General features: G+C 42.5%; 1 protein-coding gene across 5 annotated transcripts in view; it reads right to left on the minus strand.

Annotated features, from left to right (window-relative positions):
• The window catches only part of BMS1 (BMS1 ribosome biogenesis factor), a 43,919-nt gene extending 41,156 nt beyond the window's left edge, over positions 1-2,763 (minus strand). For 2 of the 5 annotated variants that reach the window (XM_082425500.1, XM_082425497.1), the window contains exons 1-2: positions 2,663-2,761; positions 577-791 (exon numbers count right to left, since the gene is read on the minus strand). In XM_082425500.1, the coding sequence (XP_082281626.1) occupies positions 577-752 (176 nt within the window). In that variant the 5' untranslated portion in view covers positions 753-791; positions 2,663-2,761. Of the gene's footprint in view, positions 1-576; positions 792-2,207; positions 2,331-2,662 lie in introns of those variants that run through there. The other 3 variants (XM_082425501.1, XM_082425499.1, XM_082425498.1) reach the window with 3 other exon arrangements.
• Positions 2,764-16,918: the final 14,155 nt, after the last annotated feature.

Below are 16,918 nucleotides of genomic sequence, written 5' to 3' on the forward strand. Positions count from 1 at the left end.
AATAACCACTTCAGTAAATATATACAACACAATAGCAAAGCTGAAAACTATACACACCTTAAATCTGATTGCCTTATTAGTTTAAAAAGAAAACAAGAGGCAAACATGGAGGCAGTGCACCATAATAAATAAAAGCAGAGGCTATTGGGTTAAATTTGGCTCTCCTACTAGGAGAAGTTAATTCAATAATGTTTAAAGTACATTGCCTTTAAAGTACCTACAATAAGGACCCATTAAATAAAGCTGTTTAATACTACAGACTCCAATTATATGAAACATATCCGGAAAATAACACAAGCACACCTGTTACCACAGAGGTTGTTTAAAGTTTACAAACAACAAATTCTATAAAGAAAAACTCTTTTTCTCTTGGACAAAAGAAGCCAATCAGTGTGCAGATGCTGGAGGCAAAGTGACGTCCACAGGAAAGACTTCTCACATTTCAGTAAAAAATATATGACCTGCATCTCCATGTCCTTCAGAGGTGGAACAGACTCGTGAATCCAAACCTCTGGAGAGCCTCCTACTATTTAAAAAGAATAATTGGAAGAACCACTAGACTCCAGCTAAACATACCTGTGAAAGGATCTCGCCATCCGCACAGCAGACTGGACGGCAAATGCTTTGGGGTTTCGCTTCCGGGCATCCTCCTCATCTCCAAGTTGGAGATCCTGCAGATGACGTTTCTTCTTCTTTTCAGCTTTGGGCCCACTGTTTTTCTTTCTATGTTTCTTCTGGTCCTTAGTCTCCATAGTAGCTTTTTACCAAACCACAACTAACTCTAACCTATACTGAGTGGGGTGGGGGCAGGGGAAGCATTTTAGAATCCAGAAAACACCCATAGAAAAACAGTAAATTTCATTTACGTCTTTTCGAAGAGATATATATTTGTTTACCCAACAGGCATGGAAACTGCTTAATATTACCCCGACTTCTGGGACTTCCTGGTGGCGCAGTGGTTAAGAATCCGCCTGCCAATGCAGGGGACACGGGTTCGAGCCCTGATCTGGGAAGATCCCACGCGCCGCAGAGCAGCTAAGCCCGTGCGCCACAACTACTGAGCCTGAGCTCTAGAGCTCGCGAGCCACAACTACTGAGCCCTCGTGCCACAACTACTGAAGCCGGCGTGCCTAGAGTCCATGCTCCGCAACAAGAGAAGCCACTGCAATGAGAAGCCAGTGCACTGCAACGAAGAGCAGTCCCCGCTCGCAACTAGAGAACGCCCATGCGCAGCAACGAAGATCCAACACAGCCATAAATAAATAAATAAATAATCCCCAATTTCACTTATCTCTGTTATGCTATAAATTAGTTACCTCTGCTTAAGTGACTTTTTATTTGTCTTAAATGTCTACATCAGCACTGTCCATTTCTGCAGTGATGAAAATATTCTATATTTTTCAGCACAGTAGCCACCAGCCACATGTAGCTACTGAGAACTTAAAACGTACCTAGTGAAACTGAGAAACTGAATTTTAAATTTTATTTAATTTTAATTAATTCAACTCTAAATTTAAATAGCCATATGTGACTAGTGGTTACCATACTAACTCAGCCCTAAATATCAACTGGACTAATGAAATGGCCTCCAAACTTACACTATTTTTAAGATATTTTATTCTGAACAACTAAAGCATTTTAACAACCCTCCAACATAATAGCAGTATTACTTTTAAAACTGTTGAATATGTAAAATTTTCAAGTTCTAATACTCATCTATATGCCTTTAAAAAACAGCAATATCTCCGTGCGTGAGATCTGACTGACTGTGGATGACGCCTGGACACCACATGGATTTGTAGAAACCCTTACAATGACTTCTGAGAGGCCCAGGAATTTATGGCCCATAAATTGGAAACCACTGGATTAGAGAGTTCTTTAGGAAACTGGGTCGCATACAATCTGCTGCGCTTACTTGAAAAAAAAAAAAGGGTGGGGTGGGGTCACTTCATTCAATTAAGGTACTGAATTCATTTCAGTTCGATAAATATTTGCATCGGCCTATAATGCACTAGGCATTGTGCATAGAGACGGCTACAGCTGCGATCTGAACTAGTGGAAGAAATACAAACGCACGTCTTCTGTACCATGCTATAAGGGCCGCATCAGAAGTGTGCACAACCGCTGGAGGTCTGCCAGAGGTTTCCCACGGACACACACCAGAGGAAACAGAAAGTCCACATATACCAGCATAATGTCAAAAAAACCTAGCCGGGAGTCAGGAGAGCTGGGTTCTAGGAACGCTTTCACCAAACAGCTGTAGAATTCCAGAGACATTATTTTTCTTCTCCACTATATTTGGGTTCCGAACTTGTACGGATGCCTTCCTCCTTTTTTCGGGGTATGGGGGTGGGAAAAGCACAATTTGGAGTCCACAGATCTGGCTCCGGTTTAAGTCACCTGCTAGGATTACCCCGGTAGGAAACGACCTCTCACCTCTCCCTGTCACCTCCCCTCCCGGTCCCGGCTCTCTGCGTGAATTCATTCAGCACTTCTCCGGCAGGTACCAAATATGTCTGCCCGGGCCACGAGGCGCTGCTCGGGAGCAGACTGTCCGGGAGAACCGAGCGAGGACCTTACCACGCGCACGACCCGCGACCCTCCCGGAGCCCCAGCCCCGAAGACCCCACCGCCGCCGCCTCCCCCAGCCCGCGACCGTTACCGGGAACACAACTGCAGCTCCTCCTCAGGCCCGCATGGACAGCGCCGGAAACGGAAATGCAACGTACCCGAGGACTCTACACGCCGGCGGGAAACAAGGAGGCCAAAGAAAGAGAACTGCGGAGGGACGACTTTCAGGGGAAAGCCGAAGGAAGGCTCGTGATTGGCTGAGGGCGGACGCAGGCGAAGTCTGCGCGGTGCTCTCCTCCTGGAGCCCCGCCCCGCCCCGCTCCGCTGCCGCGCCGCGGGGCGCCGCTTTGCAGCCCAGCAGCAGCACTAAAGTGGTGATACCCTGGGTCTCCGAGCCTCGGGTGCAGCGCACGCCCGAGTTCACACGGAGGCCGTGGTCACGGTGCGGCATGGTACCCGCTCTCTGGTTCGGGATAAAAGCCAGAAATAACACATTTATCCTGGTCACCCCGGAGTCACTGCGCCGGCCAACTCCTAAAGCCCCAGGCACTGCGTCCTCCGACTGGCCCAATGGAGTAGCACTCGGATGGGAGTCGCACTGGTTGGTCCGCTTGCTCATCCTTAAAGATGACAGAGCTGGAGATTTCTCGGACGTCTTTAGTGCTAGGACCCTCTTTTGCTGGGACCAACACTCTGAGGGCAGGGACAGACTCTGACCCAGCACGAAATGCTTTGGCCTTTCTCTGTTGCAGGAAAAAGAGCTTTCCCTGGGGGATGCACTTCTTGCCGTTTTCTTGAAGCACAACTTTGCCTTCCCAGGGCTCTGCCAATTCCCACCTCTCGGGTGAGCTGGAATACCCTAGTGCCTACAAAGCTAGGTACATTTTCAGAGTTTGAATCTCCCTCTTGTCTTGGAGGCTTTCTTTTCAATATGATCCCACCAAAGCACCCGAGGCTCAGTTCTTCTACCTCACAAAACTAGGCTCATCTATGCTTCATGCCTTTTCACAGCGGACCTGTTCTCTCCCTCAGCATCCCACAGGTATTCACTCTGCCTACACTACACATTCTGTGCTGTGCTTGGGAGGCTACTGTATAGGGCACACACTTCTCTCATCTGTGAAGAGCTTATAATTTTATGACACCCTACAACACTGTTCCCCTCACTTCTTGGAGATTTCAGTATACAGGTACGTAATCCTTCTAACAACCTCTTGGCTCCATGAATCCCACTCTTATCCTCTTTCTTACCTCAGACTCTCACTCTCCCTGTGATCACACCCTAGACTTTGTCCCGTTCAAGGAATGGAACCCTGGAAGCATCCCACTATAACCACCACCTGCTTTCTTTACAGGTTACTCCCTCTAATGCCCTGAAATCAAGACCTCCAACCCACATCGTACTACCTTATTCCCTTATGACTTCTCCCTCCCTAGTAACCTAGCTTAAACTCCATGGTGAATCATTATCATCAGTGTCTTGCATCCTCAACTCCCTCCCCTCCCTGTCACCTCATCATACCTGCTGGGTAAATTGAGAGCCCTGGATAAACCCAATTGCCCATCTACTCCATACTACAGCAGTGCATGGCTGGAGGAAAACCCAGAACCATGCGGACTACCCTCACTTTAATAATTCTAACTTTGCTTGGTCTATGCCATTCTTCTAAATGTGTATTTCACACCTCCTCTTCCCTCTTCGATCCTTCTCACCACCTCCCCCTTCCTTGCTTCCTACTTCACTGAGAAAATGGAAGTGGAGACTCCCGCCACCAAAGACTTCCACTACCACATCCAGCTGTGTCCCTCTCTGCTGCCTGCCTGTTACTGTAGACGAACTACCCCTGTGTCCACCTAAAGGAATTCTGTACTTGAGTGCTGGATCGCGTCATCCCTCACTACTCCAGGGCGTCACTCCAGCCCGTCTATTCTCTCCCCAGCATCATGTCTTCATTGGACTATTCCCATCATACAGCATGCAGTTATTTCTCTCATCTTCAAAACAAACAAACTCCTCATGACCCCATTTCCTCTGTCTGTTACTACACCTTTCCCCTGCTCCCCTTTGAGGCAAAATTTCACAAAAGAACTGTCAGTATGTTATCTGGTTCCTCTCCTATTCTTTGATTCACTTTGCTCCCAGAATACCACCTGCCACCCTGGCTGCTCCTCCACGGTGGCCTTTGCTGGTTCTTCCACTCCTGCCTGACCGTTAAAGTGACAGCCCACAGGGCTCAGCCTTTGGTCTTCTTCTGTGTCTATACTTATTCCCTTGGTGACTTCGTTCTGTCTTTTAGTTTTATATGCCATCTGTATCAGTCACTGATTTATTGTAACTGTGCTACAAATTCATCCTTCATTACCTACTCTGCAAAAATGGAGTTAGGCCCTTTATACTTCCTTTGACACTGGTATGATGTTAGGTGTTGTCAATAGAGGGTGACGGAGAGACTTTGCAGGAGGAAGCAGTCTTTCTTCCTGGTTCTGCTGTGCTTCCTGGCTGGGCTTCTGATGGTGGGTACTTCTCCAGGGCCAGCTCCTCTGGTATGTGGTGGCCAGCAGCCCCCCATTCCCCCATCCCAACTTCCCAGCAGTTGTGTCATGGCGTGACTCTCGCAAGGCACCGCCCCTTTCCCCAGCACCTAAAGAGGGATTTCCAACAAGTTCCAGTGGTGCAGCACCACAGGGACTCCCCTGACACTGGTAGGCCATGGCCACACCCCTCCAGTGAGGTCTGGATCTCAGCTGTTGGGGGGCAAGTGTGGGGCTGGGGGAGGGACCTCTTCCTGGGCCCTCCACCTCCACCCTAGGGTAGCGGCTGCTCCTCACATCTGCTGTTCTTATACGCTTTAGAGTTCTCTTTACTTCTTACTAGGTCCATGCCTCATTGCTCCAATTCCCTGTTGGAGTTAATAATTCTTGGGGTTTTTTTGCACAGTCAATTCAGTAATTTTTATATTCTCCTTTTATCATTTGTTATAAGTTTCTTAAATAAGAGAATTTCATAGGCTATGATATGTCACCAATGACATGTACAAAATAAGTTATAGGAAGAGATTATGTTTACACACACTTCAGCAATAGTGATATGGATGATTTATTCTGGAACAAACTACAAGCCTTAAAATTCAGTAATTGTGAAATTAAAGGCTAAAAATATGCAGATTTGTAGCAAAACACACTGCAGAATAAATCAAATCTCTCTCAGCAATGGAAAATAATAACAAACACTATTTAATTGTTAAACAGTAAAAATAGCTAACATTTATTTAGCATGTGAAAGACACCTTAGTAAGCACTTTACATTTCATCTCATTTATTCCTCACAAAACCACTATCAGTAAGGTATATTTTTGTTGTCAATTTATTACTAAGGAAAATGAGGTAAAGAGAGCTTTAGTAGCTGGTGATTACTTAACAGTGTCAGGATCAAGACTTAAACCAGGTAGTTTGACACCAAGGCTAATACAGGAGAAATGAGAAACTAATATTTCTCAAGAAAATACTGCAAACACACTGAAAACTAAGCATCTGTATTATAACTCTTCCTGTAGTGAGTATCAGAAAATAGAATCCAAACTGGATTGGGCAAATGGAGAATGTATTGGTTAACAGAGCTGACAGGCCCAAGAGTATAAATTACTTCAAGAAAAGCTTTATTCAAGGGCACACATAATGGCACATCTCTCCATTTGCGGTTATGTTTTCCTTTATCATGGATTCTGTATTTAGGCTTCATTTGGTATCAAGATGGCTCTCAGCAGCAATAAGTCCACGTCCACCAGGTTAAATTTCAAAGAGGAAAGGAAAGGAGAGGGTTGAGGAAGAAGGGAAAAGGGAAAGAGATACTTCCACAGAAGTCCTAGCCTTTAACTGTTGAATTGTTGTAAAATACCATCCTGTAATAATTCTTAACATAAACTTTGCCTGTTCAAATTACAGTGTGGTTTCTTTTTCCCGATTGGACCCTGATCAATATATCATTTGCCAACAACTCCCAAATTTGTATCAATGACTCAGACCTCGCTCCTGAACTCCAGCCACCTCCCTGACAATCCAGCTGGATGTCAAATAGACATCTCAAATGTAACAGGCCCTAATGGAACTAATGATCTTCTAACTGGCTGCCCAGCTTTCATCTCAGTTGATGACGGTTCTGTCCATAAAGATGATTAGGCCAAACACCGTGGACACATCCTGGCCTCCTCTCTTTTTCTATCCTCCATATCCAACCTGTCAGGAAATTCCTGTTGATCCTACCTTTAAAATATAACCAGTATTCAACCACGTATCACCATCTCCAATACTCCTGCTCTGGGCTGAGCCCCATCTTACCACACATGGGTTACTGCATGACCTCTTAATTAGTCTTCCTCCAACCACCCTTACCCTTGCACAGTCACTTCACAATGCAGCAGCCAGAGTGATCCTGTAAAAATGTAAGGCATCAATCGCAATTTAAATTGGTATAAACACCTTGGAAGATGGTTTGGCATATCTATTATTACTGAGCATACACCTACTCTACAAGCCAGCGACAGAAATATATACTGAAAGACATGTACAAGAATGTTCATAGCATTGTCCAAACTTGGAAAACCCCAAAAGTCCATCAATAGAAGCATGAATAAACTATAGTATATTTATACAATGGAATAATACGTAACGATGAAAATAAGCTGCCTTGAGCAACAACATAGACGGTATTTAGCGAAAGAAGCGAGACACAAGAGAATATGTTGTATGACTCCATTTATATAAAATTTGAAACTAGGCGATAGAAGTCAAGATAATTTACTTTTGTAGAGGAGGGGATGTATGACTAGGTTGGGCCCTGGGGACAGCTTCTCAAATGCCAGTGATGTTCTCTTTCCTCATCTGGTGCTAACTGATGGGTATGTTTACTTTGTAAATATTTATTGGGCTGTACACTTGTGCTCTGTGTGCTTTCTGAGTGTATATTTAATTTTCAAGTTTATAAAACAAACATGTAAGATCATGTTATTCGTCTGCTCAGAGCCCTTCAACAGCATCCATTTCACTTCAGGAAAAGTCAAAATCCTTACAATAACCTCCCAGTTCTGCAGATTTCAGTCCCATCTTCTCAGACCTCATTTCTTATTACACTCTCCTTTGCTCACTGGACTTCAGTGCCACTGGCCTCCTTGCTCTTCCTTGAAGATGCAGGTATGTTCCTGCCTCTGAGTCTCTGCACTGGTTTCTCTTCCTCCAGATATTCATGTAGCCAGTTCCTTCACCTCCTTTAAGCTTTTGCTCAACTGTCCCCTCTCTCTGAAGCCTTTTCTGACTTCCCACCCTCACCCCCAGTGCTCTTATCCTGACCTAATTTTTATAGCATTTATCACCTTGAAACATACAAACGTGTAATTAACTCTCTCTCTCTGCTAAAGGCAGGGAATTTTGTATGTTTTATTCACTGGTACAAGTGGCTAGAACAGTGCCTGGCATATATAATACCTGTTTGTTGAATAATGAATGGATTTAAATGAAAATGTGGTAGGCATCTTCTGACATGATCCCAATGATCCCCACCCGCTGGTATTCACACCTTTGAATTCGCCCTGGCGTTTGAAGCCGGACCTACTGACTCGCTTCTAATGAATGGAAACTAACAAAAGTGATGGGATGTCACTTCCGTGGTTAAGTTATAAATGACTGTGACTTCCTTCCTGTGGGTATACTCTCTCCTGCCATCTCAGCTTGCACACTTTCATGAAGCAAGCTGAGGACAGCCTCCAAGTGTTCCTCTCAGTGAGGGACTGAGGCCCTCAGGCTAAGAGCCTGCACAGACCTGAATCCTGCCAACAACCACAGTGAGTGAGCCTGGAAGCTTATCTTTCCCCAGTCGACCTTTGAGATGATAACAGCCAAGACTGTGGTCTGTCAGAGACCCTAGGCCAGAGGCACCCATCTAAGCTGTGCCCAGATGCTGACCCACAGAAACTGTGAGATAAAAGTGTTGCTGCAAGCCACTAAGTTTTGGGGTAATTTGTTACACAGCAATCAACAACTAATACAGGAAAACAAAACATGAACCTGTTAAACAATACAGATAGAAAGCTGAAGTCAGAGAAAAAACATGAATGCTTATAAGTACCTACAATTTGACAGGCACTTCCAGATGCTTTTAATATGTTATCTCAAAAATGGATATACAGTAAGTGACATGTTAGAGTTCTCCAGAGAAACAGAACCAATAGGGGTGTGTGTGTACGTAGAGAGAGAGAAAGAGAGAGATCTGCTTTAAGGGACTGGCACACATGATTGTGGGAATGGCAAGTCTGAAATGTGCAGGGTAAGCCACCAGTCTGAGACCTAGGGAAGAATTAATGTTGCAGCCTGAGTCTCTAGAGACAGAATGCCCTCTCTTAAGGCCTTCCACTGATTGGATGAGGCCCACCCACATTATGGAACGTAATCTGGTTAACAAAGTCTACTTATTTAAATGTTCATCTCATCTCAAAAAAAAAAAAACCTGCAGAGCAACATCAGAACTGGTGTTTGATGAATTATATGGGTACTGTGACCTACTCAAGTTGACACATAAAATTGACTATCACAAATGGCAAAGCTATCGGATTTCAGGTAAGGGAAAGAACAGCATGGGCTAGAGCTCTCAGGCCATTTTTCAGAAGATTCATCAAAAATGGGTTAACAGGGACTTCCCTGGAGGCGCAGTGGTTAAGAATCCGCCTGCCAATGCAGGGGACATGGGTTCGAGCCCTGGTCCGGGAAGATCCCACATGCCACGGAGCAACTAAGCCCATGCGCCACAACTGCTGAGCCTGCGCTCTAGAGCCCGCGAGCCACAACTACTGAGCCTGCGTGCCACAACTACTGAAGCCCGCGTACCTAGAGAGCCCCTGCTCTGAAACAAGAGAAGCCACCATAATGAGAAGCCCAAGCACTGCAATGAAGAGTAGCCCCCGGTCGCCACAACTAGGGAAAGCCCCCGCGCAGCAACGAAGACCCAACGCAGCCAAAAATAAAAATTAATTAATTAATTAATTTTTAAAAATGGGTTAACATAGGGACTTCCCTGGCGGTCCAGTGGTTAAGACTCTCCACTCCCAATGCAGGGTGCATGGGTTCGATCCCTGGTCAGGGAACCAAGATCCCACATGCCGCGGCCAAAAAAAAAAAAAAGTGTTAACATGTTTGAAGAAGAAGATAAGGAAGAGGTTTACATATGAGAAAAAGACACATGAGCAAAGACTGCAACCATTTAGGGTAAAGAGAATTAATATTTTTGTCTATCAAGTACTTATTTCTTTGCATTATGAAATAGTGCAATGCCCCTGGCCACCAGTATAAAAAAATGCAATGTAAATAATACATATATGATACAAAGAATGAAACAAACACAGGCATACACATTACCCAACTTAAGGAAAATAATATAACCAATAACTTTAAAGCTCCCTGTGTGCCCTCCTCAATGAGATCCTGAAAAAAGCAACCCTTATTAATAATTTTATCATTATGAATATCATATTCATTATAGTTTTATTGCTATGTACACTTCCATAAATTATGTATTAAGTTAAATATTTTTAGACTGCTACATAGTATTCTATTATATGAATATAATATTATAAATTTATTCATTCTTCTGTCTACTATATGTTTGGGTTGCTACTAGTTTTTGGTTTTGCTCTTATAAACAGTCTCTTGGTACATATGTGAAATTGCCAGATCAGAGGAGCTCATGTGATACTGCCAAATGATTTTCAAAGTAAGTCTACCACAACAATGAGATAATACTACACGCATATTAGAATGACTAAATTTTTAAAAAAATCTACAAGACCAAATGGTGGTGAGGATGTGGAGCAACAGGAATGCTCATTCATTGCTGGTGGAAATGCAAAATGGTACAGCCCCTTTGGAAGACAGTTTGGCAATTTCTTACAAAGCTAAATATACTCTTACCACACAATATGGCAATCGTGCTCCTAGGTATTTGGCCAACTTATTTGAAATTTATCTCCATGCAAAAACTTATTCATAATAACCCAAAAGTGAAGCAACCAAGATGTCCTTCAACAAGTGAATGGATAAGTATGATACATCCAGACATTGCAATATTATTCAGTGTTAAAAGGGAATCACACAGGGCTTCCCTGGTGGCGCAGTGGTTGAGAATCCGCCTGCTAATGCAGGGGACGCGGGTTCGAGCCCTGGTCTGGGAAGATCCCACATGCTGCGGAGCAACTAGGCCCGTGAGCCACAACTACTGAGCCTGCGCGTCTGGAGCCTGTGCTCCGCAAAAAGAGAGGCCGCAATAGTGAGAGGCCCACGCACTGCGATGAAGAGTGGCCCCCGCTTACCACAACTAGAGAAAGCCCTCACACAGAAACGAAGACCCAACACAGCCAAAAACAAATAAATAAATTAAAAATAAAATAAAATAAAATAAAAAGGGAATCACATAACAATATGAATGAATTTTAAATGCCTTTTGCTAAGTGAAGGCAGTCAGCCCCCAAAATATGACATTGCAGAAAAGGCAAAACTATAAGGATGGAGAACAGATCAGTAGTTGCCTTATTATTGTCAGTAACCCTTATTTCTTTTTTTTTTTTTAAATGTGACACTGTCCCTTGAATGTCCTGTAAACTGGTAGTTAGATCTAGAGGCTTGATTAGATTTCAGTTTTTGACAAGAGTGTATTTTTTTTTTTAAAGATTTTTTTGATGTGGACCATTTTTAAATTTATTTATTTATTTATTTATGGCTGTGTTGGGTCTTCGTTTCTGTGCGAGGCCTTTCTCTAGTTGCGGCAAGCGGGGGCCACTCTTCATCGCAGTGCGCGGGCCTCTCACTGTCGCGGCCTCTCTTGTTGTGGAGCACAGGCTCCAGACGCGCAGGCTCAGTAATTGTGGCTCACGGGCTCAGTTGATCCGCGGCATGTGGGATCTTCCCAGACCAGGGCTCGAACCCGTGTCCCCTGCATTGGCAGGCAGATTCTCAACCACTGTGCCACCAGGGAAGCCCAGTAACCCTTATTTCAACAAAAGGACAGTGGGGTCAAAAGAACACAGGAGTCATTTTGAAAGGACTCCCAGTGACCAAAGATGGGACCATTTACGCATAGAAGAATAGACTGCAATTGATTGAAAACCTTTAAATATGTAAAAGCCCATGAATTCAAATAGTACACAGGAGATAGAGACGGAGCAGAAGAAAAAAAAGAACTTCATTGGTCAGCATTGGAGATAGCTAGAAAATCAACCCTTTACTCTGAAATTAATGATGGAGAATTTTTCTCTAAATAACTCCAACCATAAATACGGAAATGATCTAATTAGAAAAATACATTTTTGACCCTCATGAAATAATTGTTTCATGCAATAATTATTAATGATGATATAAGGATTAGAAGAAAGTTGACGGGGAACTTTACAAAACCACCAAGCTGTCATCACCTAAAGCCAACGATCAATCTTAGGGTCACTGTAAGTGTGAGTGTCAAAGATTAGGTGTCGGGGCTTCCCTGGTGGCGCAGTGGTTGAGAATCTGCCTGCCAATGCAGGGGATACGGGTTCGAGCCCTGGTCTGGGAAGATCCCACGTGCCGCGGAGCAACTGGGCCCGTGAGCCACAACTACTGAGCCTGCGCGTCTGGAGCCTGTGCTCTGCAACAAGAGAGGCCGCGATAATGAGAGGCCCGCGCACTGCGATGAAGAGTGGTCCCCGCTTGCCGCAACTAGAGAAAGGCCTCACACAGAAACGAAGACCCAACACAGCTAAAAATAATAAATAAATATATAAATAAATAAATTAAAAAAAAAAAAGATTAGGTGTCTACTCATGATGATGATGACGTATACGGCACCACCGATCAAGTATTCGGGCCCTCAAAAGCTGAACCTGAATCTAGTCAAGCCTTCAGTTCTAACTTCCTGCTTATAGGAAATACAAGGGATTTGAGAACAATTTCAAATGCCACCACCAGGAAGCAATCAGCCAAATCAACAATCAAGCAATATATTACAGGGCAATGGACCTGTTTTCTTCAAGTCAACGGCATAAAAAAGAGGGGTGGGAGACAGCATTCAATTTAAAAAAGACTTGAGAGACCTAACCACCAAATGCATAGTGTGGACTGTGTTTGAATCCCGATTTGAACACACCAACTATAAAAAGATATTTTTGAGACCATCAGGAATTCTGAGTGTAGATTGGACATTAAATAACATTAAAGAATTACTAAAGTTGTTGGGTTTGATAACAGCACTGTGGTGTTATACAAGAAAATGTCTATTTTTTAGGATCCATTCTGGAGTATGTAGGAGTAACATGATATGGTATCAGAGATTTGCTTTAAAAGTTGACAAGAAAACATAAAAGAAAAAAAGATAAAAGAAGTGTATCAAAATGTTGACATTTGTTGATCCAAGTGAAGGGCATCATCCAATCCCCTCTACTTTTCTATATATTTTTTTAAACTTCTATAATAAAAAGCTTTTTAAATAGCCTCTCTCCTTTGGCCTCACATTATCCAGCAGCCACATACTTTTTCTTTCTTCCCTCATAAAGAGATGCTTCTCAAAAGTGTTGTCAACTTTCAGTCTCCATTTTCTCACTTTACCTTACTTTTCAATGCACTACAATTTTGATTTCACACCCACTGTTCTAAATTACCTTCAATAAATTCCCCAGTGATTTCTATGTCATCACATTGCAAAGTTTCAATTTTTATTTCATTTGATGTCGAAGGACCATTGAAGAGTTACACATTTTGCTCAAAAGTGACTTCCTTGGGCTTCATGTATATATATATCTCCTACTGATTCTAATTCTCTGGAGAACCCTATCATCTTTTTTATTATATTGAATACCTTCTGCGCTTACTGGCTGCTTTCACCACAAGAATGCAAGCTCTGTTCAGATCACAATTTTGTCTCGTTTGCTCACTTTGTGCCTAAACCATAGAACAGGATCTGGCACATAGTTGATGCTCAGTAAATAATTACAAAAGCGACAGAACATTTTATTAATATTTTAAAATACTTTTGACAGGTCAGTTTTTAAATTCTAAATCTTGAATCCATGTGAAACTTTTTGTTACATGCTAAAGATCTAGCCTTACCGAGATACTTAGCAGTACTTTTTAAAGCCACTAGTATTTGGTATCCCAGGAGCTAGGAAACCCATCCCAAGAAACTCCACCAAATTTCATCAGATTTATGGTACCTAGACATTTGGGTGAATTGCTCTTTCTCAAAATCCTCTAAATTTGCGAATGTTCCTGGCATTCCAGAAAATCATCTTTTTGACTGCAAGGTAAGGCTGGAATTCTGTAAGACACTATCAGGCTAGTTTTCCTTCGAGGGCTTTGTAGGCACTGGCTTCATAAGTAGACCTTGTTCCTTAAAAATGACATCATACCCAGGACTTCCCTGGCAGTCCAGTGGTTAAGACTTCGCCTTCCAATGCAGGGGGTATGGGTTTGATCCCTGGTCAGGGAGCTAAGATCCCACATGCCTCCGGGGGAAAAACCAAAACATAAAACAGAAGCAATGTTGTAACGAATTCAATAAAGACTTTAAAAATGGTCCACATCAAAAAAAACCCAAAAACCTTAAAAAAAAAAAAAAAGACATCATACCCAATCAAATATGCAACACTAACAAATGTGATGCTCTAGTTAAGTCCTTAGTTGCGCAATCAATTTGTCCAAATATATCCTGGTTAAAAAGGAAAGATTCTTATTGAACCTATGAAAATAACTATATTGCCATGAAAGTAAGGAGACATAGTAATAGTTTCTGAATTCTGAGATGCCAGTGAGACTCAGACACCATTTTTTAATGTTTCAATTTAGTTTACAAAAGCAGAGTCTACTAAATTGTTTTGGATTATAAATAGAAAAGTTTCCTCATAAATCCAGTTAATTATTTTGCTAGGCTGCTGTAACAAATACCAAAGGCTGAGTGGCTTAAACAACAGAAATGTATTTTCTCACCGTTCTGAAGGCTAGAAGTCCAAGATCAAGGTGTCAGTAGGTTTGGTTTCTCAAGAGGCCTCTCTCCCTTGGCTTGCAGATGGCAACCTTCTTGCTGTGTCCTCATGTGGACTTTCCCGTTTGTGTGTGTTTGTGTGTGCTCCTAATGTCTCTTTGTGTGTCCAAATTTCCTCTTCTTATAAAGACATCAGTCAGATTCATTAAGGCCACCCTCAAGACCTCATTTTAACTTTATCATATCTTTATAAAGATCTTACGTCCAAATACTGTCATGTTTGGGGTACTGGGTGTTGGGACTTCAATATATGAATTTGGGGGGAACACAATTCATCCCATAACATACAGGAAATAGAAAATTAAAACTACATAAAATATTCCTATGAAGAGCAATAATAAAATTTTTCCCATCAATTCATTTGATCCAATGTAATATATTCTTGTTCCTCTGGGTCTTGGGTTACTAGTCTGCTCTCCTGAAGCCATCTACTTTTGGACTGAAGAGTCTTGGAAATCCCAAGTCCACTGGTAAAGTCTGAAAGTTGTCCAAGTGATGTTATCTCAGAAGCTGTAACCAGGAGTCTATTCTTTGAAGTATCCATCATTGAAGTACTTTGGACAGTACTATTCCATGAGGCTCCATGACTGTCCTTTGTTGAAGATAGAAACTCTGACCTGTTGAGCTTATAGCAGAGTGCTCAGGCAAGCCTCAGAATGAAAAACTATCTGCAGATGACAGACACTTGGTGGCTGTGGTTAATTTATATCTGTAGCAAATAATAACAGAATGAGAATACAATTCTCTATTGAAGAATTGTACGTAACTACTTCATAAGAATTTTATTCCTAAGGTTATAAACCTATTATCAACAGAGAGGGCACTGACAAATCTCCAGAGATATCCATAAAGTATAAAATTTCTGAAATATTTGTATTAATAACACTTTACCTTTACAAATTTAACCTAGGGCGGATTGAGGAGTATCTCTTCTGATTTGTTAACTCTTTGCATGCAACTTTTACCATAGTAACTCATCAAACCAGCCTAGTTGTTACTAGTATCTCTCCTAAGTTGAAAGAACAAACCTTTGTGATTTTTCTTTGAAAAAAACCTCAGACAGTTCTAGGTGTTAAAGCTATACTGCCCACACAAAGATCATTGTCCTTACCTATCCTCAAGCAGAAAGAAACCTGATATCTTGTCCTTTATCCCTCAGTTCAGAGGAAAAGGGCTCTGATTGAGCCAAGGAGGGAAAGCTCCTTGTTCTGTGCTAAGAAAGATCACAAGACAAGGAAGGATCAGATGGATTCCCTTGAACCTCTCTTGGAACCATCTACATGATTTTTCATGGCCACTGAAGTTGTCATAAGAGCAATTGCTGAGTCCACACATTTGATCACAAAATTCCAAATGAAGCTCTGACACTCAGCTCCAACTCCTTAACCTTGCTCTCCAGGCAGACTGAACCAGTGAAATGGTGATTGGGGGGCGTAGTCTAGGACATCTGAGAGCTTCCTGGGGGTCTCATTTGAACTGCATTCTTGAGTTATCAACTTTTCAGAGACTATGATGGAAGCTACTGACACTCCCAAGGAACATGCAGTTCGTGTATGAACAAGATCATAAAAATCTGGGGTTGCTAGGTTAGGAAGAAGTATGCTGAATTAACAATGTCAGTCTCCTCATACCTGCTTATGAAACCTTGAATATACTCCAAAAGGGAGATGGTGGGAGCTCCAGAACCCATGGACCTCCAAACCCAACATCATTGCATGGAACTGAAATTCCAGAGGAGTGTAAAGTGACCAGATGAGGCAAACCATTTTTTATGCACGATTCTGGTGCTCCAGATGAAAAAAGAATTCTTATTTACACAACTTATGACAATATTCACTATATCAGTGCCAGTACAACAAGATTCACTGATAGCATCTTCAAGATGACACCAACACACTTCACTCAATTATTTACTGTGCGCAGTCTAGTACTGGGTTATACTATGCCACCAATTTATGCACTGACAATGAAAGGATGAGAAGACACAGATATACATGTATGAGAAAGTACTTGCATTTGTATGGGAAAGAAACCTCAACATTAACCCTTCATCATGCAATGATGGTTACCCCTAACCCTATGGGGTAGGTAATATCATTATCATCATTTTGCAGATAAGGAACTGCAGAACAGATAAGGGATTTGGCCCAGGTCACACAGCTAATATGCAGCAGAACTGGGATTTGAGTCTAGTAACTCTGGTTCCAGAGTCCATGCTCTTAACTGCTACATCAGAGGTCAGCAAACTTTGGCCCACAGGCCAAACCTGGCCAACAATCTGTTTTCCAATGGGCCATGAGC

This window comes from Balaenoptera physalus (genome assembly GCF_965194825.1).
Source record: "Balaenoptera physalus genome assembly, chromosome: 14".
Lineage (NCBI taxonomy): Eukaryota > Metazoa > Chordata > Mammalia > Artiodactyla > Balaenopteridae > Balaenoptera > Balaenoptera physalus.